Source organism: Syngnathoides biaculeatus, chromosome 16 (assembly GCF_019802595.1).
Source record: "Syngnathoides biaculeatus isolate LvHL_M chromosome 16, ASM1980259v1, whole genome shotgun sequence".
Classification (NCBI taxonomy): Eukaryota; Metazoa; Chordata; class Actinopteri; order Syngnathiformes; family Syngnathidae; genus Syngnathoides; species Syngnathoides biaculeatus.
In genome coordinates this window covers 17,854,133-17,877,292 of record NC_084655.1, presented here as the reverse complement: position 1 = coordinate 17,877,292, position 23,160 = coordinate 17,854,133, and the positions used below count along the sequence as shown (strand labels likewise).

The following is a 23,160-nucleotide window of genomic DNA, read 5'->3' as shown; positions in this document are numbered from 1 at the left end:
CTAAAATGAATGTTACATTTGTTAATTGTTGTGTGTTAAGCGGAGTTCACTATAAGGTGAGTGTGTCGCGTGAGAGTTTCTATTTTTAGTGCTCAGTGCGTGCGTGTGCGTGTGCGTGGACTCGTCCGGTGGCGCGGTTGTAAGATCGTTGTCCAATCGGGGCGTCTCTCACGCATGAGTGGGCGTGGCTCGCGTGGACCGGCCAAGGCTTTTACGCGCGATGCGTGCTCACGAAAAAGACATTTCACATCGCGGTACGACACGAGACGCTCGTGGATTCTGCTTCAGCGCGTCCTGCAATATATATATATATATATATTTAAAATTATTAGTATCATTTTTGGAGTGGATGATGGCGGGCAATGCGTGACTCAGCGTGGCGTGAAATTCCCTCGTGGGGCTCACGTTACTCCCCTCAACGTGGACTTTAAGGTGTGTGTGTTTTTTCATATTTATTTTTCCTTCTTCCAATCAAGTTGGCAATTATGACGGAGATGAACGAGATGGCGAACGACTCTCGGCTTCATCTCACCAACCAGCCGCTGCCGTCCAAGGTACACGCACACACAATTTTTTGACTGATAACTACATTTTCCATTAGCAATAAGAAATGTTTCCACACACCCAAACACGTCATAAATGTCACAGCCTGGTACACACTTAATATTAGTTATTAATGTTAGTGAGGTAAGGATGAGTAGTTGTGTATTATCATCATTTTTTTTTTACCTGCCGTGTTTTCCTACGTCTTTCAATTATGTAAGAGGTCAGTGGTGACATCACAGATCTATGTCATATTCCATTTAAAAATGAGATGCGGCGTCATTGCGCGCGCCCACCCGCAGCAACGTGCGCGCGCGTTTTTTTAATTTTTGTTATAAGGATGGGGTTGAAGAATTAAGTGATGGACTTCTGGACAGGAATCTCTTGAAGACAATTTTCAGGTTTTTTTATGTCCATGTGATAAAACATTTTCCTCCAAAACACAAGTGAAATTGCGTTTGTTGTGTTTTTGTATTTAAAAAATAAAATAAATTGTGATACATATTTAGAGATATTTGCCTTATTGCGCTCCCATGCAAATTTCCGCTGTCCAATGATGTAACCCCACATTCGGACTACTTTTTTTTTTTAAACCAACATATTGCTTGGATGAAAATAGAAAAAAAAATACATATTTTATATGTGCGTTAAATTATGCAAATGTTCACTCTCCAGTGACGTGCAACAAACGCTACATTTTTGGCTTTCTTTTTAAAAAAAAAATCAAAATCAGGAATAAATTTTTTTTTAGTTATGGATGAATCCCCTCTCCCCCTCAAATTATCAAAATTGAGAGATGCAAGCTTTTAATTTAAGAAAACGGGCTTTATAAAAGTAATTAAGTCGTTATTTCCATGGCCAGAAGCTAAAAGTGTTCATGGCGTGACCGTCTGCAAATGTCTGCTTGATTGTCTTCTTGTCCAATTGTTATGATTATGACGCCATTGTCTTTTTTTTTTTCCTCGTCTTTGTTTAGTTGGACTTATAAACATTGACGAACAGAAGCTGGCTGGTTAATGGGAGACATTTTTAGTCCGCTTGTTGGATTTATTAGCTGGAGCTCAGCATTTATTGACAACCCCCAGAGGATCTCTAATGTCCACTATTGATCATTTAAAATGCAAACTATAATCCAAATTCTTTTTAATGGCATTTCAAACTTATTTTACGACATTACTATTAAAAATACATGGCTTACTGGTGATTTGATTGAATGAATTTATCACTCAGTTGGTCTTTCAGATACAAATTTCATTTGGTTATTGACCGCACTCGTATGTCAAAACACTTTTGCATCTCAGATTATCTTTTTCCCGTTCACATGAATTAAAAATGCCCAAATCTGTCCAGCATCTCGCCGAATATATATATATATATATATATATATATATATATATATATATATGTGTGTATGTATGTATGTATACAAAAATCCTATGGTTTTTCTTAAATAAGATGGATAGCAAGTATTTAATATTGTATGTTAAAAACAAAGCAATAAAATTTAAGTTGCGCGTAAAGATAATTTTTTTAAAATTGTAAAATATTTCGCTTCAATTCAATAGACATTGTGCGGCTCTTTTTGGTGTACATGCTTTGGACACCTGGGGGCAGTATAATAAAGATATATCTATATGTATATATACTGTACATGAATCCAGTCAGTCCTCAATGAGCTGTACTATTATTAGTTGTTCGTCACAGAGGATAAAGAATATAAATGTCAGTATTATGTCTGTCTACATTTGTGCTCCAATGTTTTTGTTCAGCTATCATTTATAAAATCCAAACAATGCTATATGTTAACCCCTGTTTGTTGTTTTTATCGTGAACAAAACTGACTTTTCTAAGGCAACGCTACAGTTTTATATCCACAATGTGCAATTATTATTATTCGCTTGTTTCTCAAAATGTTCCTTGGAAGTCGAAGCAAGAAAAAAAAAGAAAAAGCGAACGACGCTTCATAAGACAAAAGTTTAATACGTTGGTCACACGTATCTCAAGACACGACTTTACTTCCTTGACACCATTGCTGTACTAATTTCCTTTTGAAGCACAGCTTGGCTTTCAGAAGGAACACAGAAAGCACAAATTTGGCGAGTTTTCCAGGTTCCTGTCATTATATGCATACTTTATCTGGAACGGCAAATGTGTGTGGGGGGGATTGCTGTAGGCGTCAATTTTTTTTACAAGACTAGAAAAAATGACAAGACACCCATATTTGTCAGATTTCACTTTGTATTTAGTATTTAGAAATCAGAATATATGTTTTTTTTTAAAAGCATTTATTTGTGTGATACAGCTGCAAATAAGTATTTGAACACCTGAGAAAAGCAATGTTAATATTTGGTACAGTAGCCTTTGTTTTCAATTACAGAGGTCAAATGTTTCCTGGAGTTGTTCACCACGTTTGCACACACTGCAGGAGGGATTTTGGCCCACTCCTCCACACAGATCTTCTCTAGATCAGGCCGAGAGTGTCAGCTCCCTCCAAAGATTTTCTATTGGGTTTAGGTCTGGAGACTGGCAAGGCCACAGCCACGCCAGAACCTTGATATGCTTCTTACGGAGCCACGACCCATCTTCAATGCTCTGACTGAGGGAAAGAAGTTGTTCCCCAAAATTTCACAATACATGGCCGCGGTCATCCTCTCCTTAATACAGTGGGGTCATCCTGTCCCATGTGCAGAAAAACACCCCCAAAGCATGATGCTACCGCCCCCATGCTTCACAGTAGGGACGGTGTTCTTGGGATGGAAGTCATCATTCGTCTTCCTCGAAACACGGTTAGTGGAATTATGACCAAAAAGTACCATTTTGGTCTCATTTTACCATAGATTTTTCTCCATTGACTCTTCTATATCATCCAAATGGTCATTGGCAAACTTAAGACAGGTGAACAGGTGTCTTTATGCAGCTAACGATGATTCATGATCATACATTGAGTGGAGGTGGACTTTCAATGGCAGACTAACAGGTCTTTGAGGGTCAGAATGCTAGCCGATAGACAAGTGTTCAAATACTTATTTTTGCAGCTGTATCACACATATAAATCGTTAAAAAATCACACATTGTGATTTCTGAATTTTTCTTTTTAGATTTTCTCTCTCACAGTGGACATGCACCTACCATGACAATTTCAGACCGCTCCACGATTTCTAAGTGGGAGAACTTGCAATATGGCAGGGTGTTCAAATACTTATTTTAGTCACTGTATTTGCCACATTGTCATCCAAGTATTGTATGCGTATGTACAGTATTCTGTGTAACTGGAGCAGGATGACAGGCAACGTCGTTGCCATCCAAATCGTCCGTTGACACGTTTTGTTTTCTTTTTTTTGTAAGATGACTATCAGGCGTCAAGAGGAGGCGGAGGATTAACCAGACCCGCTTTTGTCTTTTTCTCTCTCTCTCTCTGTCTCCTGCCGCGGGTACGTCGCCAAGGCTGGCAGAAGCGAGCGACCGATCGCTCATTGTTGTTATTTTAGTTCATCGTTGAAATACAACGGGAGCGACTAGCGCTTCCGTTTATAGCCCTCGTGCGCGCACGATGTTTTGTGGCGCTCGCTCATTTGACGGCGACAAATTTGTTCACATTAAAGATAAAAACGCTATTTGTGGACGGAAGGGAACGAGCCTAAACCCAAATGTGAGACGATTAGATTTACGTTGGGAAATAAATAAACGGTTACACGCCAATCTCATTTAACAATATCCTGAAAAAGCAAATGGATTACAGTTGCTACTTCAAAACCTGGAAAATTACCGATTGCTACTTTCTGTTAACCATTTGATTGAAATTTATGATTTATGTTATTCATTGCTCTTGTTCTCTCTCAGCAAGATGGTTTTTTTTTTTTTGGTCATGGTTGCAAAATTTGAACGGTGATGTAGTTTCCCCAAAAGTGTTATGACAAAACAGTAGAATCCATCCATTTAACAAGCCGCTGATCCTCACAAAGGGTCGTGGGTGGGGGGGCGCTGGAGCTAATTTTGGGCGAAAGGCGAACTACACCCTGAACTGGTCGCCAGTCAGTCGGAGGGAACACATATCGACAGGTCGCCGAGTGGGAATTGAACCCACGCCAAAAGTCAGTTGTGTGTACCACTACATTATCAGTGAGTCCTCAATAGCATCCTTGATGTTTTTTTTTTTTTTTTAATGCCACTAAACAATTCACGTTTGTTTAATTATAATTACTAATGAACATTAACATTGTAATGTACAACACAAAAAATATATCTTGGATAAATGAAACAGACTCGGGCTGTGTAAACAAAAGTTGGACTTCAACCAGTATTTAAAGAAGTAATATACAGTATTTGAGTATTCACAATTATACTTGGGTTGTTGGGCAAATGGTTCCATAATTGCACGCCGCTGCATGTTCATCTGTCTTGAATCCAAAGCGCTCCCACATGGTCGGTTTAGCGTTTGGAATCGGAACTAATTCCTTTTATCCCGCTCAGTTTTCTGTAACTGCAGCTAACTGCTCGCCATCAGGAAACGGACGCTAGTGCCCGCATTTCATACGCGAGACACACACACACACACACACACACTTATCGTTGGACGGAGCATCCTCACTCTACGCTATCTCTGGTGACCAGATGAAATGCATCGTTTGTCTCCTTTCAAATGGCAGGAATGTTTTTTTTCCCCCCTTCCTCAAGCGACTGGACACCTGTAGGCACCCTCTGTTTTTCACTTCACTTCGCTTCTGCCGAGCCATTCAGAAATTTGGGCACATATGCGACCAAATTAGTCACTCTACAATCCTGTTTTGTCCCCAGCAACCATCCCAGACTACTAAACCGTGTGCCGGAAGACGCAGATGGATATTACTTTACGCGTCCCTGCTAACTTTTGTGCATCTAGGTCGTGGGACGCACAGTATACGAGATCGCTGTATCGGTTATGCTACAACATAGCGTAGTGTGATCTCAGTACTGCACGGGCACGGGAGAAGCCAGCCGAGTCTGTTTTACTTCGGCTAATCTTCATTCCTCTCCTTTCCAGCGCGTGCCTCCGTCTTTGTAATTGTTCCTTCACCTGCTCCCTGCTTTCACTGGAGATCACAATATCATCTGCGAACATCACAGTCCAAGGTGATTCCAGTCCGACCTCATCTGTCAGCCTATCCATTACTACCACAAACAGGAAGGGTCTCAGGGTGGATCCCTGATGCACTCCCACCTCTATCTTAAATTCTTCTGACACACCTACGGCACATCTCACCTCTGTTCTGCTGTCCTCATACACGTCCTGTACCATTCTAACATATTTCTCCACTACACCGGACTTGCGTATGCAGTACCACAGTTCCTCGCTTGGTACTCTGTCATAGTCTTTCTCTAGGAATACGAAAACCCAATGTAGCTCCTTCTGACCTTCTCTGTACTTTTCCACGAGCATCCTCAAGGTAAATAATGCAACTGTGGTACTCGTTCTCGGCATGAAACCATACAGTTGCTCGGAGATACTTACTTCTGTCCTGAGTCGAGCCTCCACTACTCTTTCCCATAACTTCACTGTGTGGCTCGTCATCTTTATTCCTCCGTAGTTTCCACAGTTCTGAACAGCGCCTTTGTTCTTAAAAATGGGAACGAGTACACTTTTCCTCCGGCTCTTAAAATCCTTCTCAGACGATTATTGCAGATTAGAAATGAGATCATAAATCCAAGATATTTTTGAGTAATTTTTCCAAGACTGTTAACAGAACAGTTAAGGGTTGAGGTTATCAGTAATTCACCCTAAGGGGGGGGGGGGGGGCAGTTTCATTCCAGGGTCTCAGTACCTATCAGATACCCAAAGTATCTGAGTAGGTGTTCTATTAGTGAGGGTACTTCTGCATTCTTCTGTATCATCTGATTACAAAAGGAAGTTGCATTCAACAAATGTTTCTCGGCAGATTCCAGCAGCCAATGAGCCGTCCCGACATTTTCCCCATCACTTCAGTTTGAGTCAGTCCTTTTGAAAATCATAAATTCCACAGGCACCTCCTTGGGGGAGCTCATCTCAAGTGGGCCCCGTTAATGAGGGGAACGCACGATCTGTAAAAACTATAATCGGAAATTATAATCGGAATGGCTTTTTGGGCCGGGAACCCGCCGGACCCGGCGAGAAAGTGAGACGGCAAAAGTGTCAGCGATGCGACGACCTAGTTAAAGCGTGAAAGATTGTATCCCAAAAATTACACCGCGCTCTTGTTCCTTGAGCACCTTTGAAGTTTTTTTTTTTTTTTTTTCTGTCAGGCCCTCGTGATGGAACAGGAAGAGGAAGCGGGGCTCACGGTGCGATGCTATCACCTTCATGTGGTATTACGATGCGCTGATGATAATCAATATTTTGGAAGAAGAAAAAGAAAATGTATATTTTGATCACTTAAGTTGATAATAATTTACCTCCTGGAGCCAGAGTCGCATTGCTCGATGACATTTGGTTATTTTTGCTTTGAAGTGGCCGTGTATATTAGCCAACTTTTCATCAATAACTCCCCTAATGATTACTATTATTATTATTGTTATTATTATTCAGTCTTGGAAGCCGGATTCACTTAGCAACAGGAAATTTGGTTAGCAAGTCTTATCATGAGTAGACGCACACAAATGTATCAAGAGGCAAATAGAGGCTATTGTCTCAGGCATGGCCTGGCCTCTACCACGAGGGGGCGTGGCCAGACCCCTGCTCTGGGCGGGGCCAACCTCTGACCGCTGTCACACAGCTGTTGTTCATTTGACGGTAATTAGACCAGGCATTTAGGTTTAGAATTTGTCACTGGGATTTGCCAGTTCATTGCATTTACTGCATGTTGGATTCTCCACTATTGTCCCTAAGTCTAGTTTAGAGCGATCCTTGTCACAGCGAGTCTGTGCCCTTTTAGTTTGTCCACGTCTTGTCGAGTTTCTTAGTTTGTCTCATAGTCATCGGACCTTGTTTCACGTTGTTTGGATCTTGCCTTTGTGCCTCTGCCTTGTCGGACTGCTACACCGTGTATGTTCCTGACTTGGAATAAAACCACGCTCGATATCATGCCCTCGTCTCGGAGTCCTGCATTTGTGTCCGCCCTTGTGCCGCTGGCTATTGACAGCCATGCCGGAAAATTCTTTGAAGTGATCTATTTTGGACAATCGAGGGATTTTCTGCGATAGAAACTCTTGTGAATTTTGGGAAATTTCACTCCCGCGACTGAGGTTCACTTCACATGAAATCACGAGGAGACCCCCGAAAGCCTTTTTTTCAGAGATTTGCTCCAACTGCTGCCAGATTTGAAGCATTTATACTCAACTGATGGATGACAGTAAATTGACAAACATTTTGTACGACGGGTCGCCATGCGCGGTGCTTTCTGCTGTATGTTGGATCATATTTCAGGTAGAGCGCCGTGCGCTAGAGCTTCAGCATTGAATTATGTTTGCTGTTGTGACGCATTGATTGGCTACGTGTGTGAGATAATAGATGGCTTTTACAGGTCTGCTGAGGCTTGTGCCGGCAGCTAAGCGTGTGTATAAATTGACATCACCGTGCACCAGGGGTCGAGGGGCGTGGTACTCGGTGTCCAACATTAAGGAGCTAATACATTACATCTGAAGAGCCGCATACAAAGTTCACGCGGGATGACCTCCGTCGACGGTGCTAATGTTGAAATAGAAGCCCAGAGGAAGGCTCTCCTCTCTCCGGCACGCCAACAATTCAATTAATCGTAATTGAGATGTGCGCTCCGAGTCCGCAGTCATTTGTCCTAATCGACAAGACAAAAACATGATGCTTTTAAAAGCAACCGTGGATTGCGCTCCCGCGACCCTCGTGAGGATAAATGGATGGAAGGATTACGCTGACCGAAAGACCCTTACCTTATCTGGCTACGCTCAAAATATTAGAAAAAATACTTTTGTGTGATTATCTCAATTTCAATCCCAACTCGGCATCAGTAAAACTCACTAGAGCACCGAATAAAGTGGGCCAATATCTAGTAACGCTTTATTGTTCATTGTAATTTTCCAATCACAGTATTTTCAATTAAAGAAAAAGAAGACAAATTAAATGGAGGAAAAGTGTACTCGTTCCCATTTTTAAGAACAAAGGCGCTGTTCAGAACTCTGGAAACTACGGAGGAATAAAGATGATGAGTCACACAATGAAGTTATGGGAAAGAGTAGTGGAGGCTAGACTCAGGACAGAAGTAAGTATCTGCGAGCAACAGTATGGTTTCATGCCGAGAACGAGTACCGCAGATGCATTATTCGCCTTGAGGATGCTCGTGGAAAAGTACAGAGAAGGTCAGAAGGAGTTACATTGTGTCTTTGTAGACCTAGAGAAAGACTATGATAGAGTACCAAGAGAGGAACTGTGGTCCTGCATGCGCAAGTCTGGTGTGGCGGAGAAATATGTTCGAATAGTACAGGACATGTATGAGGGCAGCAGAACAGCGGTGAGATGTGCCGTAGGTGTGTCAGAAGAATTTAAGGTGGAGGTGGGACTGCATCAGGGATCCGCGCTGAGCCCCTTCCTGTTTGCGGTCGTAACGGATAGGCCGACAGAGGATGTTAGACTGGAATCCCCTTGGACCGTGATGCTCCCAGATGAGATTGTGAAAGCAGGGAGCAGGTGGAGGAACAATTAGAAAGATGGAGATATGCATTGAAAAGGAGAGGAATGAAGATTAGCCGAAGTAAAACGGAGTATATGTGCGTGAATGAGAGGGGTGGAGGGGGAAGAGTGAGGCTACAGGGAGAAGAGATGGCGAGGGTGGATGACTTCAAATACTTGGGGTCAATGGAGAGTGCGGGAAGGAAGTGAAGAAACGGGTCCAAGCGGGGTGGAACAGTTGGCGGAAGGTGTCTGGTGTTCTATGTTCCTATGGCGTTACCCATTGCATGTTAGCATTCAGATAAAGGAGGTTGCTTTAACTACACAATGAAAGAAGTTTTCCATCTGTTTCTTATCGTTCTGCTTATATATCATGAATCTTTTTTTTTTTTTTACCTGGGACGTGACGCAAAAAGATGTTCTGCTGTTAATTCACGTGCGTGTCCACTCCACAGGCCCGTTTGCATGACCGTAAAGTGATTCGTAATGAAGCTACCTTGTTTTGTTCACCGCGCCGCGCTCGACTGGTGGCGTCTGCACATATTCTCGCAAAGCAGCAGCATCCGCTTATCTCGCCGGATCGATGCGACCTGTCGGGGCCTCTCGTGCGATTTTGACAGCGTCCATCGTGCGGGACTGCTCGCGGCGATGGAGGCTGCTTTTGTTGTTTTTTTGTCAATACGCGTGTCACACGGCGCATTTTGATGCCGCTTCACACTCGCTCGCGTCAGATTACGAGCCTGGGACGGGCTGTTGATCGGCGATAAGGCCTGTTTGATCGCATTTATGGCCCTGGTGTCATCAAAAAAAAAAAAAAAATCAATTTACCCCCCCCAGCCACGCCCCTGATGATTACGAGCACTTTGGGGGGGGGGGGGGGGGGGGATTGTTCTTATCCAACCTCTGTGTCCCAACACTTTTGTCTATACCTTGTAGCTGAGCTTGCTTATTCTTTATGAGGTGTTATTTAATCTGAAACTCATCATGTCTGCCCCCCCCACGCCCCCTTTCCCCCGGTGCTCGTATCACAGCAGAGTTAAGCCATTACATTGTTCCGGTCCCCCTCCCTGAAGGCCCATTGGACAGAGTTCCAAAATGTGCGGCATTATTGCATTTTTTTTGTGAGGATAAAATTGCATCACAAACAACTTTGGTTGCAGTCTCGCCCCCCTCCCCACCCTAAAAAAAAAAAGCAGTAAAATTTTAAAATTGCATCAGGACTTCTACGTTTAACCTTTTTTCCTCTCATTTTTTTCTTCATTTTCTCAGGGTGTGAAACGATGGAAAATACTTTTACTTAGAGTAGTTACACACCGTTAGACATGGCTCTGGCCTGACTAAACGAAGCCTCTCCCTTCATTTCGACGTGGTTCCATGGCAACAAAATACAGATATTTTTTTTTCTTCCAGAAGATAATAAGTCAATAAGTCAATTTCAGATGTTCACTGCTTACGACATTTTGTTTGTGTGTTTAGCTGCAAAGGCTGAAGCGCTCGCTGTCCTTCATGCGCAGTAAGAGCGTTGAGAACTTCTTCCAGCGATCCAACAGCGACGCCCGCCCACCCCCGGAGTTCATCGCGGAGGCCCCGCCCCCCTCTCCGCCCTCGCCGCCGCCCTCGGAGCTGGCGCCGGCGGGCTCGCCGGTCGCGGGCTCGCGGCTCTCGCCGTCGCCGTCCGTCAGCCCCGACCCTTCCGTGGCCTCCCGCTCGCCCTCGCTGAGGCTGTCCCCGTCGCTGCCCGCCAAGCCCCCCCAGGCCCCGCAGATCACGCACTGCTTCCACGGCCACGTCTTTCGCAAGCCCACCAACTGCCAGCTCTGCAAGCACATGATCCTCGGTAAAGACACCGTGACGTACGGTAACAACAGACACGTGCTCGTCTCTGCAACGTTCCAGATTGGAAACTTTGTGGGGAATGAAGCCACTTGCATGAAAATGAATCAAGCATAAATATAAACATTTTGTTTTGTCATATTTTGCTCACATGTGGAGGGATTAAAGTAGAACGGCTCCATTTTTGTTGGATTCACTCAAACGTATGATGTTCCCCAACTATTCTTTAAATCTGTCCATCCATGTTCTTAGCCGCTTATCCTCATGAGGGTCGCGGGGAGTGCCGGAGCCTATCCCATCTGTCAACGGGCAGGTTGCCAGCCAATCGGAGGACACGTAGCGACAGACAACAGCCGCACTCACAATCGCACCTAGGGGCAATTTAGAGTGTCGAATTATCCATTCATCCATTTTCTTAGCTGCTTATCCTCACGAGGGTCGCAAGGAGTGCCCGAGCCTCTCCCAGCTGTCAACGGGCAGGAGGTGGGGTACACCCTGGGCTGTTTGCCAGCCAATCACAGGGCACATAGAGACAGTCACACCCATGCTCACACCTACGGGCAATTTAGTGTGTCCAATTAATGTTGCATGTTTTTTGGGATTGTGGGAGGAAACCGGAGTGCCTGGAGGAAAAACCCACACAGGCACAGGGAGAACATGCAAACTCCACACAGGCGGATCCGGGATTGAACCCGGGACCTCAGAACTGTGAGGCCAACACTTTACCAGCTGCGCCACCGTGCTGCCCCATTTTTTTAAATCCGTGGCTTAATTGACCTTATTTACTTATTGACTCACATAGGATTTATTGTTCATCTGTTCATTACTGAGTTTGTTAGATATTTTTTACTTTCTATGATACTTGACTTTAATACTTATTGTCTTGCATAATTCCACACCATTTTACTTCGAAGCAGATAGATAATTACTGTGTACATGAATCATTTTTACTGGACATACTTACACATTTACTTACTTTATTTACTTACGAGATTGATCCCAACAAGTCACAGAATTTTTTTTTTGCATATATATATATATATATATTTGCACGCATACTTAGCTATTTTACACACACACAGATTCCAGAAGGGCATTCATTTTTTTTTTCTTTTAGGTTTTTCAAAATGAACCTGAACATAAAAGCCGTAATTACTTGAAGTCCATCGTAACTTGGATGTTAGTGTTTTCCCCGTGCGCGTGTGAGCTTGTGGATTTTATTTTGAAGTCCTTTTGCTCCTCTTTTAGCCCATTCCCATCAACTTGATGGATTACCAACTGCAAACTTCTCCTCTTCTCACGGGATGTGCTAATCCCCCCCCCCCCCCCCCCAGCACGCATTGTATCTTTATTATTATGATGTGATGCATCATCTGGCTCCCCCGCAGCCTCCGGCATTCAATCCCCCCCCCCTCCCCCCCCTGTTGCGCGGGTTTTAATCAACACGTCAGTGAAGTCAAAAAAAACGCTCGTGTCTAATTTCAAAGCCGCTGGGATAGGATGGGGAATAAAAATCGCTCATAAATCATGAAAAACGGCCAGGATTCTCGCGCATGAGTGCTCTTAACACCGCGGCGGCACCGTGACCAATTATTTTTATCTTCCTTCCCGAACAGGAAACTCCAAACAGGCTCTGCGGTGTAAAACATGCAAGCTGGCGGCTCACCTGTGGTGCACCTCGGAACTCTCGCAGCAGCCGTGTCACGGGAAGGTGCGACAAAACACGCGCACGGAACATATTTGCTACATAAGGGACAACGCGTGGGGGGGGGGGGGGGGGGGGACGGGCCTTCAAATTTCAGATCAGCACAGTTTTTGAGTGGAAAATCAAGATTAGGTGGTGAATCTCAGGTTGCCACGTTGTTCATGGCAGAGAGAAATGCCAGCGTGTTGGAAGTTGGACATGTTTAGGCACCTTGTACTACTACTCAGAGTAAAATGGTTCTTTCGGCTTGTCCCGTTAGGGATCTTAACAGTGTGACATCTCAGATGATCGCTCATATTTGTTTGGCACGGTTTTCACGCCGGATGCCCTTCCTGATGCAACCCCTCCTGGGGAGACGTACTACTCGTACTCGTACTACTCATCCTACTACGCAGAGTATGTGTGTCACAGTACCGTAATTCCCGGCCTACAGAGCGCACCTGGTTATAAGCCTCGCTCAGTACATTTGTAAAGGAAATACCATTTGGTACATACATAGGCCTCAGTTGTACGTGTAAAAGCCGCAAATGCCCACATTGAAACACGAGATATTTACAAAGAAAAACGGTTCACAGAGAGTTTAATGCTGGCGCGGCCACGCTAATACTAACGCTAGCGCTGCCGCGCTAACAGGGAAGTGTGAGATCTGATCTGACTGTCACAGTACCGTAATTCCCGGCCTACAGAGCGCACCTGGTTATAAGCCTCACCTAGTATATTTGTAAAGGAAATACTATTTCGTACATACATAGCACATATGTAGGCCACAGTGGTACGTGTAAAAGCTGCAAGTGCCCACATTGGAACCGACATTGAAACACAAAATATTTACAAAGAAAAACGGTACACAGAGAGTTTAACGCTAGCGCTGCCGCGCTAACAGGGAAGAGTGGGGAAAAAAAAGACACTAGTAAAAATCACCGACACACGGCAGTAACACGCTAGGGCAGCGCTAATAGGGCTGGACCGGTAAAAATCACTCCCTCGGCACATATATTCCAAAAGTCTCACTCTTACCTTTTCCACTCGAGCGCCCCCTTGCGGGCAGTTAGAAAAAAAAAAAATGCACAAATTAGCTGCATCACCCCATAAACAGCAGGGTTGAAACCGTGTGGAAAAAAATTGCGGCTTATAGGCCGGAAATTACGGTAGGGAGTAGAAAGTGTGTTACGATCGTGCAAGAAGATCGTTGGGTATGACAAATGTCGTGTAAATAGGAACTCGGTGAGTCATCGTCACTTTCGATATGCGTCATAGTTGTAAATGTGTAGATCAATTTATTATTATTCCATGAGAAACATACAAGTCATGCGGTTTTTGTTTTTTTGTCGCAGGCCACACTGTAGTTATGGTTTTCCCTAGTTGGCCATTATGACTGAGGAATATCGGCGTCTCGCGTGACATTTGTACGCCCGTAGCCCGATTTTGCGTTTCCAACCTCTCGCACGGGACTTAGCATATTAGCATGTGGCACTTTTTAAGAGCAACGCGTCTCTTGAGCCATCCAAGACGGCGCGAACGAAGGCAAAATTACCTCGTGCGCGATTTCTCTCCGCATAATGCGACGGAGCGGCTCATCCGCGAGCCGATGCGGCGACGCTGATTGCGCTTAATTCAGTGTGAAATGACAAGTCGGTGTCGGAAAGCCGCGTTTTGAAAGTCCGAGCGAGATGTTCCTTCCCGGCCGGCGGCGTGTTTTCCATTCTCAAGAATCTCTGCAAATGACTGGTTTGAAGTCTCCGCTAATGGCGGCGTGGGGGCCTTGAAGATGGGACTAATGGAAGCCGAACAAAAAAATCATTACGCTCTGTCTTCTCCTTCGTTAGTCGGGCGCCTTCAAGCGGAACTTCAGCTCGCCTGTCCTCGTCAGCGAACAACTGGCCGTCGTCAAGGAAGTGCAGACCACTCAAGGTGAGTGTGTGTCTACGTGTGTGTTTGTTTATGTGGTTTATGAGGACATTGCACCTGAATACACGCCACACTATCACATCATTTTGAATTATGAGGACATGCCCATAGTCCTCATAATTCGGACAATGCAGAAGTGTTGGTCGGTCCTCATAATGCCGGAATACCAAATTTCAGCACATGTCCTCATAAACCTGAATTCTTTGTATTGCACTGTATTCAACGACTGCGGCCTCCTGAGTGCAGGAGCAAAAGGGAAAGAAAATTTCTGATAATTTTCCAGTAAATTTGAATGGAAAGGTAAATTGGGCAATTTAAGCAAGCTAGCCTATGAGGAGTTTCACGTGCAAAAAGCAGATGTCATTGGAAGTAGGTCTTTTTGATGGTTCCAGGTCATTTTTATTTGGAGCGCTCCACGTTAATGATGTTTTTAAGAAGGAATTAATGGAATAATTTTGTGGGGGGGGGACAGATGTATTTTTTTGTTGTTGTTGTTGAAAAGCTCTTTCAAAGAAGTCTTTGATGTCATTTTACCGCAAAACCAGACAACTCCGAGAAACTCCGTACATGTCTAAAATGTGCACATAACCATGTAATTACACCGAAATAGTTCGTATGATACTTTGTACATCAGCAACTAATAACGTGACTTTATGAGAACTAGTTTCTTCGAGTGAGCCTTAAGCAACTTCAGTTACCGTATTTTCCCGCACTATAAGGCGCACCTAAAAGCCTTTAATTTTCGACGGTGCGCCTTATAATCAGGTGCGCCTTATATATGGATTAATATTGAGCCTTTAGTGCAGCTCCATCTAATGGATGCATAACCTAACCGTAACCTCTATTATGACGTCTATTCTATGCACCTTATAATGCGGTGCGCCTTATATATGGAAACAGTTTAAAAATAGTTCATTGAAGGTGCGCCTTATAATGCGGAAAATATGGTACGTAATTGTCATCATATTTGTTGTTTCCACCATCTCAGATCCTTGATCGTGACCAACTTCAGCGACGGCGTCCTCGTAGAATCTGCGCGCCTGATCAATAAGGCCAATCACACCGATGAAGCGGTGTCAATTTTACCATGAGAACTGCGCACACATTTCTACACAGTTTGCATGATATCACATCCGTCTTCCGTTTATTACATCGTAGTAATGGCCTCGTTCGCAAACTAGCCTTATTATTTGCGAATAATAGTGCTAAAGATGTATTTCCAAGTGCGGAAAACAGCCAAACAAGATCAGACCATTTCTATTAGGATGTTATTATGGAGACAAAGTATCAACGAAGCCGGCAGCGAATAGCGTATAGCGGTACGCGGTGACGTTGAAAGCGGCTGACTTGTCCTTAAAGAGGCCACCGTACTGTACGTTAGGTCAACACGTGGGATTCACAAGTCGCACCGAATCAGGCTTTAGCGCCTCGTGCTGTCATTTCCTTTTAGGGTCCGCGAATAAGGGACACGACTAACCTACAACATTATTGGAAGGCACTGAAATAGGGAGGGGAAAAAATGCCTCTCGACTGTGGTGGGGGAAAAAGCCAAAGAAAAAGCAAATGCAAACTTCCTGTTGCTAGCTTTCACCGTTCTGTTTCCTGGTCGACCCATTTAAACTAATTTTTAGGAACAAGTCATTTTTTGCAGGAAAAGTATCACGTTAAAAAGCACCATTTCATTTCTAGACCATTTTATTCTAAAAGGGTGTTGGCACGTCTCAACTTTGGTCTCCCCTCTCGCAAACTAAAGTGGGTCACTCCAGGTTAAATTTAGACCCCCCGCCTGATTCTTCCCCCATGCCGACAAATAGGCACAATATTCCCTATTGTGTGTACTTTCAGAGGCGGTGCGGGCGCGCATGGACCCGGTGTACGCCGCCTTGCGCCACGGGACGTCGCTGGCGCAGATGAGCCGCTCCAGTTTCGGCAGCACGTCGGAGTCGCCGACGCGCAGCCCGGTACGAACCCCGGGACGCGGGAGGATGCGCCCCTGTGCGCCGCACGATTGACAACAAGTTTCTGCGCATCCCAATTCCGTCTTTTTAGTGAAGCCCGCTCTATATTGTGGTTTGACGTTCACGGCACAACGATATCACTCCCCCCCCCCCCCCTCTGGAATGCACCTCCCTTTATTTTTTTTCCCCAAATATATTTTTTCATTTATTTATTTATTTTCAATTTTTTTTATTTTATTTTATTTTTTGCTGTTCTGTACAGTAATGATTACCTAACATTTTACGTCTTACCACTGGATAAATAATAATAATAATAACCATCAACACGGCCAACATTAAAGTACAGTAGTGTACTAGGCCCAAGTGTTATTTATTTTTTTTTTTTTTTAATCTATGAAACAGTATAGGACGGCATGGTGGGTCACAGTTCTGAGGTCCCTGGTTCAATCCCGGCCTCGCCTGTGTGGAGTTTGCATGTTCTCCCTGTGCCTTTGTGGGTTTTCTCCGGGCACTCGTTTTCTTCCCACATCCCAAAAACATGCAACATTAATTGGACACTCTAAATTGCCCCGAGGCTCCGGCACTCCCCGCAACCCTTGTGAGGATAAGCGGCAAAGAAAATGGATGGATGGTTTTTAATTTACATTTTTGTAATTTTAATTTATAACTTGTATTCATTTTTTGTTTGAATTTTTAATTTTTTTAAATATTTTTTGTTATTTAAAAAAATGACTGCACTGTACAGTAGTGATGACCAAACATTTTACATCATCATGACCAACATTAAAGTACAGTAGCGTACCAGGCCCAAGTGTTAAAAATAGTTTTATCTCTAAAACAATATGGATTTATTGTCAACCACTAACATTATGCGTAGTTTGAATGTTAACATTGCTTTTAATTATAGGGGGAAAAAAACTCACATAATGACATTTAAAATGTATTGCACGCGAATATTAAATTGTTCCTAAATAACACAGCTCTTAAGGAGTGAATGTAAATGTGTAGAAATGATAAGGGGATTCCTTAGCGGTGAAGGGAGTACCCGCTTTGAGTCTTGCTACTGCACAGTATAAAAAAAAAAAAATCATGTAAAAATTTTGCGTACATGTTGTGCCGTCGAAGGCCTCAATTAACAAGTGGTGCATAATGTGGTTGCTCAAAGGGCGAGGGCAGGCAGTGCAGCCTGGAGGAAGACGGCCCTCAGGAGACCGCAGGTAACACCGATATTCTCTACTGTACTCTTCCCTGTGTACATGCAAGTATTTGTACGTTTGTGTTTTTATTAGTGCTGTCAAACTTGAACCATCAACTCATGATTAATCACCCCCACAAAAATGATCATATCAGCTGAATGGCGCAATTTATTTTGACCCTCGAGTCACCAATGGCGTAGTGGTACACGCGCCTGGCTTTAGTGTAGTTAGCGTGGGGTCGATTCCCGCTCAGTGATGGTGTCGATATCTGCCTTGCAACTGCCTGGCGACCAGTTCAGGGTGTAGTCCGCCTTTCGCGGGAAGCGAGCTGGGATAGGCTCTGGCTCGTCCTTGACCCTTGCGTTCCGTTCCAGATTCCGTCGGCGCCGACAATGAGTCGGAGAACCAAGAGGACGACGAGAACGGCGGGCAAGCGGAGACGCCCGCTGAGGTGTGTGTGAGCGTGTTGGTGTATGTGCGAGTGTGTGTATAGCTCACGTTGTGCTTCCTGTGCCAAGGTGCCCCCCAAACGCATCGAGGTGCACCCCATGCACACGTACGTGGCGCTCTACAGTTTTCTGCCTCAGGAACACAACGATCTGGAACTACAGTGAGTCAACACGCATCCCGATTGTTTTGATCCAAAAAAAGAAACAAAATTAATGTCCCTCCTACTTGAGCGCGGCGTCCTCAGGGTACGTTTTCAGGCCCTCTGAAGATGACTAATTACCCACTCCCAGCTTGTCGCCGTACTCACTTAGTAGATGAAAGAGAGATACCGAGGATTGCTGTGTTGAAGTTGTTCGGGTGAGGTGATGAAGTGGGCGGGTTGGTAGTTCCAAACTCCGAAGATGAGCCTTAAAAAGCAAGCGCGGCGTGAGAAAATGAGGTTAATGGAATTCACTCCATTTGGAAGGACGCGAAACATCGAGATGCCGTCGCTATCGGTGAACTCGAACAAAGAGCCGAACTACAATGAACGAAGCTCCCGTTTCCTGGTAGTTCCGATATGTTAATTCTAATTTAATTCCTACGATAATCTAATTTATTGATTTCTTTATGATTTGATGGATTCAACCACAACCCGTACATCATGGCCTGCCTCATCGTTGTTTTCTAAACTTTGCCCTTCATCCTAGCTTAGACTCTTCTGTCACATAGAACACCAGACACCTTCCGCTAACTGTACCACCCCACTTGGACCCGTTTCTTCACTTCCTTACCACACTCTCCATTGCTCTGGATTGGTGACCCCAAGTATTTGAAGTCATCCACCTTCGCCATCTCTTCTCCCTGGAGTTTCACTCTTCCCCCTCCACCCATTCTCATTCACGCACATATATTCTGTTTTACTTCGGCTAATCTTCAACCCTCTCCTTTCCAGTGCGTACCTCCATCTTTCTAATTGTTCCTCCGCCTGCTCCCTGCTTTCACTGCAGATCACAATATCATCTGCGAACATCATGGTCCAAGGGGATTCCAGTCTAACCTCATCTGTCAGCCTATCCATTACTACCGCAAACAGGAAGGGGCTAAAAGCGGAACCCTGATGCATTCCCACCTCTATCTTAAATTCTTCTGACACACCTACGGCACACCTCACCGCTGTTCTGCTGCCCTCATACATGTCCTGCACTATTCTAACATATTTCTCCGCCACACCAGACTTGCGCATGCAGTACCACAGTTCCTCTCTTGGTACTCTGTCATAGGCCTTTTCTAGATCCACAAAGACACAATGTAGCTCTTTCTGACCTTCTCTGTACTTTTCCACGAGCATCCTCAAGGCGAATAATGCATCTGTGGTACTCTTTCTCGGCATGAAACCGTACAGTTGCTCGCAGACACTAACTTCTGTCCTTAGTCGAGCCTCCACTACTCTTGTGTGGCTCATCATCTTTATTCCTCTGTAGTTTCCGCAGTTCTGAACATCGCCTTGCAAATGATAAAGTGATTTTAAAAATAGCATGAAAATGAAAAGTTTTTTTCATGTTTTGGAGAAATCTGTTGTTCTTTTTTTCGTCTTATTTTCATGTCTTGACGTTAAAGCTCGGCACGTCGGCCGAGGTGCACCAGACGGGCGTCTTTTTATGGGAAAATAGGGATGCGGTTAATGTCGCGGGGATGAGCGCGTCATATGAAATGAACTCCGATTCACTCCCAATCGCACGGCGTCGTGACGAAAAGTGGTCGGGACGTAAGTTGTCACGAATCTGACTGATTGTTGCACGTACGCTCAACTGCTTTTATGCACTCTCGTCTCTCTACTGTTCTTTATTTCCCTTTTTTTTATTTTTGTGTAATCCTCCTTTCGTGTTATCTTATTTCAGCCCCGGCGATCGGGTACAAGTCACGGACGACTCCAACGAGGAGTGGTGGAAGGTGAGAAATAAATCATATTTGTCGTCGTGTTTATTGTGCGGGTGACGTTGGAGGTGTTTATATCAAGCGCACCCGCTCAGCGGCAAATGTAGTCATTCCCCCCCCGGAAGATTAATCTTAAAAGATTGTACAAAACAAGTGCGCCTATATAATCCCAGACGCCTCTCAAGGCCTCCGTCGATTCCGGCGTCTTCAATCATCAAGCATTGCCGTCAGCGCTGAACTCTGCCCCCTCGCAGGATGTAAAATGTGATGGGGAAAAACAAAAAAAAAACCAACAAAAAAAAAAAGAAATTGTGAAGAATGGATGCAAAGTGTTTTTTCAGATGCTTATGCAAATGTACTGAAAACAATTTCAGCTTGTCAGCCTCTGCGGACGCTGACAGGCGCACGCTACAAATTCATATCTTGTGATCAAGAAAATAGAATACGGGGGAATAATACGTTTAGGATACGTTCTTGGGATTTTGTGATTTCTTGATGTGCAGTGTGTCTCGAACAGGGGGTCTCAAACTGGCGGAACGCGGGCCAATTGCGGCCCCTAAGGTGATATTTCGTGGCCCCCACCTTACTACGAAAGTTAAACCATAGCGCGGCCCCTGAAGTTTTATACGAACGGCGCTTTTACAGCGTTGCGTGCGGAGCTGACGAACCTACCAATCACGGTGGGGTTGTGGCTCCCGGGGGCGTGGCAGCGACCGGGGTCGACGCAAGCAGAGACACATTTTTCACTGAAAAGTTACAGTGGTGTTGCCGTAGAGAGTTTCATGAGTAGTTTTGCATCCCAGCTTCCTTGCTTATCTTATTTTGTGCTAAAAAATAATAAATAAATAAATAAATAAAGAGAACAACAAACAATGCAACAAACCAAATAAATAAATACATACATACATAAAAATACAGTTTTAACAAAAAAAAAATCTAATTTAAATTGCGTCCTTGTCCGCCGAGGCTGCGGCCAAGCCTCAGCTAAAATGTGCCCACAGCGCCCCCAAAGGTGAATTGAGTTTAAGATCACTGATCGAGAATGTCTCTTTATAATTTCATAAATGCATTACTAAAGCAGTTTGGGTGTGCCCGCGTAATCGATTTTTATCCCAATAAACGACGACACGCGCGATGCCTTTTCTCGATGAGCAGCCATTTTCCTGAGTTTTTTTTCAACACACGATTTCATCAACGGGGTGCCCGATATACGCAAAATGGAAATGTCGATAACCGTTCAGCACGTAGATTTGCCTCTGTCATCTACGGTATTAATTTTGTAATGTTTTAAAATTGTCCAGCGGCTCTGTGGCCATCGCCATGCTGGAATTTGCCGTTCGAATTAGACTGGCGCACCCGATTGCCAGAGACGTTTACCCGATTTTGTGTCGATTTGTGAAATCCGTGACTTATTTGGGGAAATTCCCGAAGCAGGCGCGTCTTCTGAAATCCAAATATTTGGAATACAGATGAATTGACTGATTCAGTCGGATTCCCCTTGGACCGTGAAAAGAAGAAGACTGATTCAATCCAAGATGGCTGACTTCCTGTTCGAATTCGGCCGTGGGTACTTGCCGCTGCCGTGGCGCTGCGATCGGGAGTTTGAAGTTTTGGGAGGTTGTGTTTTGGGGCCCATAAAGTCCACTTGCGCAGCTTCATCGCGACACACCCTCTGCATCGACGTCGTGCGGATTGATGAGAAAATAGCGGTCAGGATGCGCAAAGGCAAAACCGGCAACTGTCGGTTTTCCACCCCCAGGCGGGTCAGCAACCTCGACGCGAGCCCTCATCCTTTACCCCGAGGTACGAAATATGACTCACGGCTTTCGCTGCGGTTGTGTTGCGTCGACCTCCCCCCAGGGCAAGAGCGGCGACAGGGTGGGCTTTTTCCCGGCCAACTTCGTGCAGCGGGTGCGCCCCGGCGAGCGCGTGTGGCGCGTCATCCACGGAACGTCCGCCGGCAGCCGGGAGCGAGGACACATGGCGGTCAAGGAGGCGCAGGTAGCCAACCGCCCCCCACTTTCCGCTTTAGGTGGTCTTTTACGACCCCCCGAGGTGTCATCATAACCATGGCATCTTTTGTCAGATCTGCGTGGGCAAGCGTGAGGACGGCGACATCTTGGTGAAGCTGAGCAGCGGCAAGAAGCGAGGCCTGGTCCCCGCCCACTCCATCGAGGAGATCTGAGCTTCGCCGCCGTCGCCGTCTCCCGTCTTCTTTTTTTCCCTTCTTCTTCATTCTGCGCAAAACAGATGAAGTGGAACATGGGAGGAACTATCGTCCCGGTCTCCTCGCTGATCACAAAATGGGACTTTTTGGTTTTGTTTACATTTGGACGACGCGCTTCCCTTCCTCCTTCCCGCTTTCCCACGCGCGAGGAAGTCAACGCTCGAGTCTGAAAAGGAAGTCGGACGTTTTGCTTTGAATCAGCAATTCGACGGATTTTTTTGGAGACCGATGCCAATCCCGATGATTGGCAGAATAGAATTCCCAAGATTAATTTAAAGATATAATATGAATGAAATCACATTTTTTTTTTGTCCCTTTACGCTTTCAATTACAGGCAGAACATTTGACTGTTTTACTTTGACTAGTATTTGTTTAAATTTAAAATGAAGAGAAATTGGACAAAATCATCTGTCCACCCCCCCCCCAATTTCTGTCAATTTTGGGGGGCATATTTGTTTGAATGTTTATGTGTAAAAAAATAAAATGTTGCTGTTTAGAAGATGGCTAATACCCCTTTCCGTCGGGTCCAACTATTGTGTATTTTCAACGTAAAGTTCGATTTACGGGGAAATTGTTCACTTGGAGACGGCACGGAAAGCGCTGGCCTCACAGTTCTGAGGTCCCGGGTCCGATCTCGGCCCCGCCTGTGTGGACTTTGCATGTCCTCCCCGTGCCTGCGTGGGTTTCCTCTGGGTGGCACTCCGGTTTCCTCCCACACCCCAAAAATATGCAACATTAATTGGACACTCTAAATTGCCCCTAGGTGTGTTTTTGAGTGAGGCTGTTTGTCTCCATGTGCCCTGCGACTGGCTGGCGACCAGTTCAGGGCGTAC

At 44.9% G+C, this 23,160-nt stretch overlaps 1 protein-coding gene across 1 annotated transcript; it reads left to right on the top strand.

Annotated features, from left to right (window-relative positions):
• The first annotated feature begins 420 nt into the window (after window positions 1–420).
• LOC133514500 (SH3 and cysteine-rich domain-containing protein 2-like) lies at window positions 421–22,801 on the top strand. Its single transcript, XM_061846244.1, has 11 exons — window positions 421–554; window positions 10,610–10,970; window positions 12,583–12,677; window positions 14,498–14,582; window positions 16,425–16,540; window positions 17,703–17,754; window positions 18,108–18,184; window positions 18,252–18,343; window positions 20,064–20,115; window positions 21,961–22,101; window positions 22,187–22,801. The coding sequence occupies exons 1-11, from the start codon at window positions 486–488 to the stop codon at window positions 22,283–22,285; spliced, it is 1,239 nt and encodes a 412-aa protein (XP_061702228.1). The 5' UTR covers window positions 421–485; the 3' UTR covers window positions 22,286–22,801.
• The last annotated feature ends 359 nt before the right edge of the window (window positions 22,802–23,160 follow it).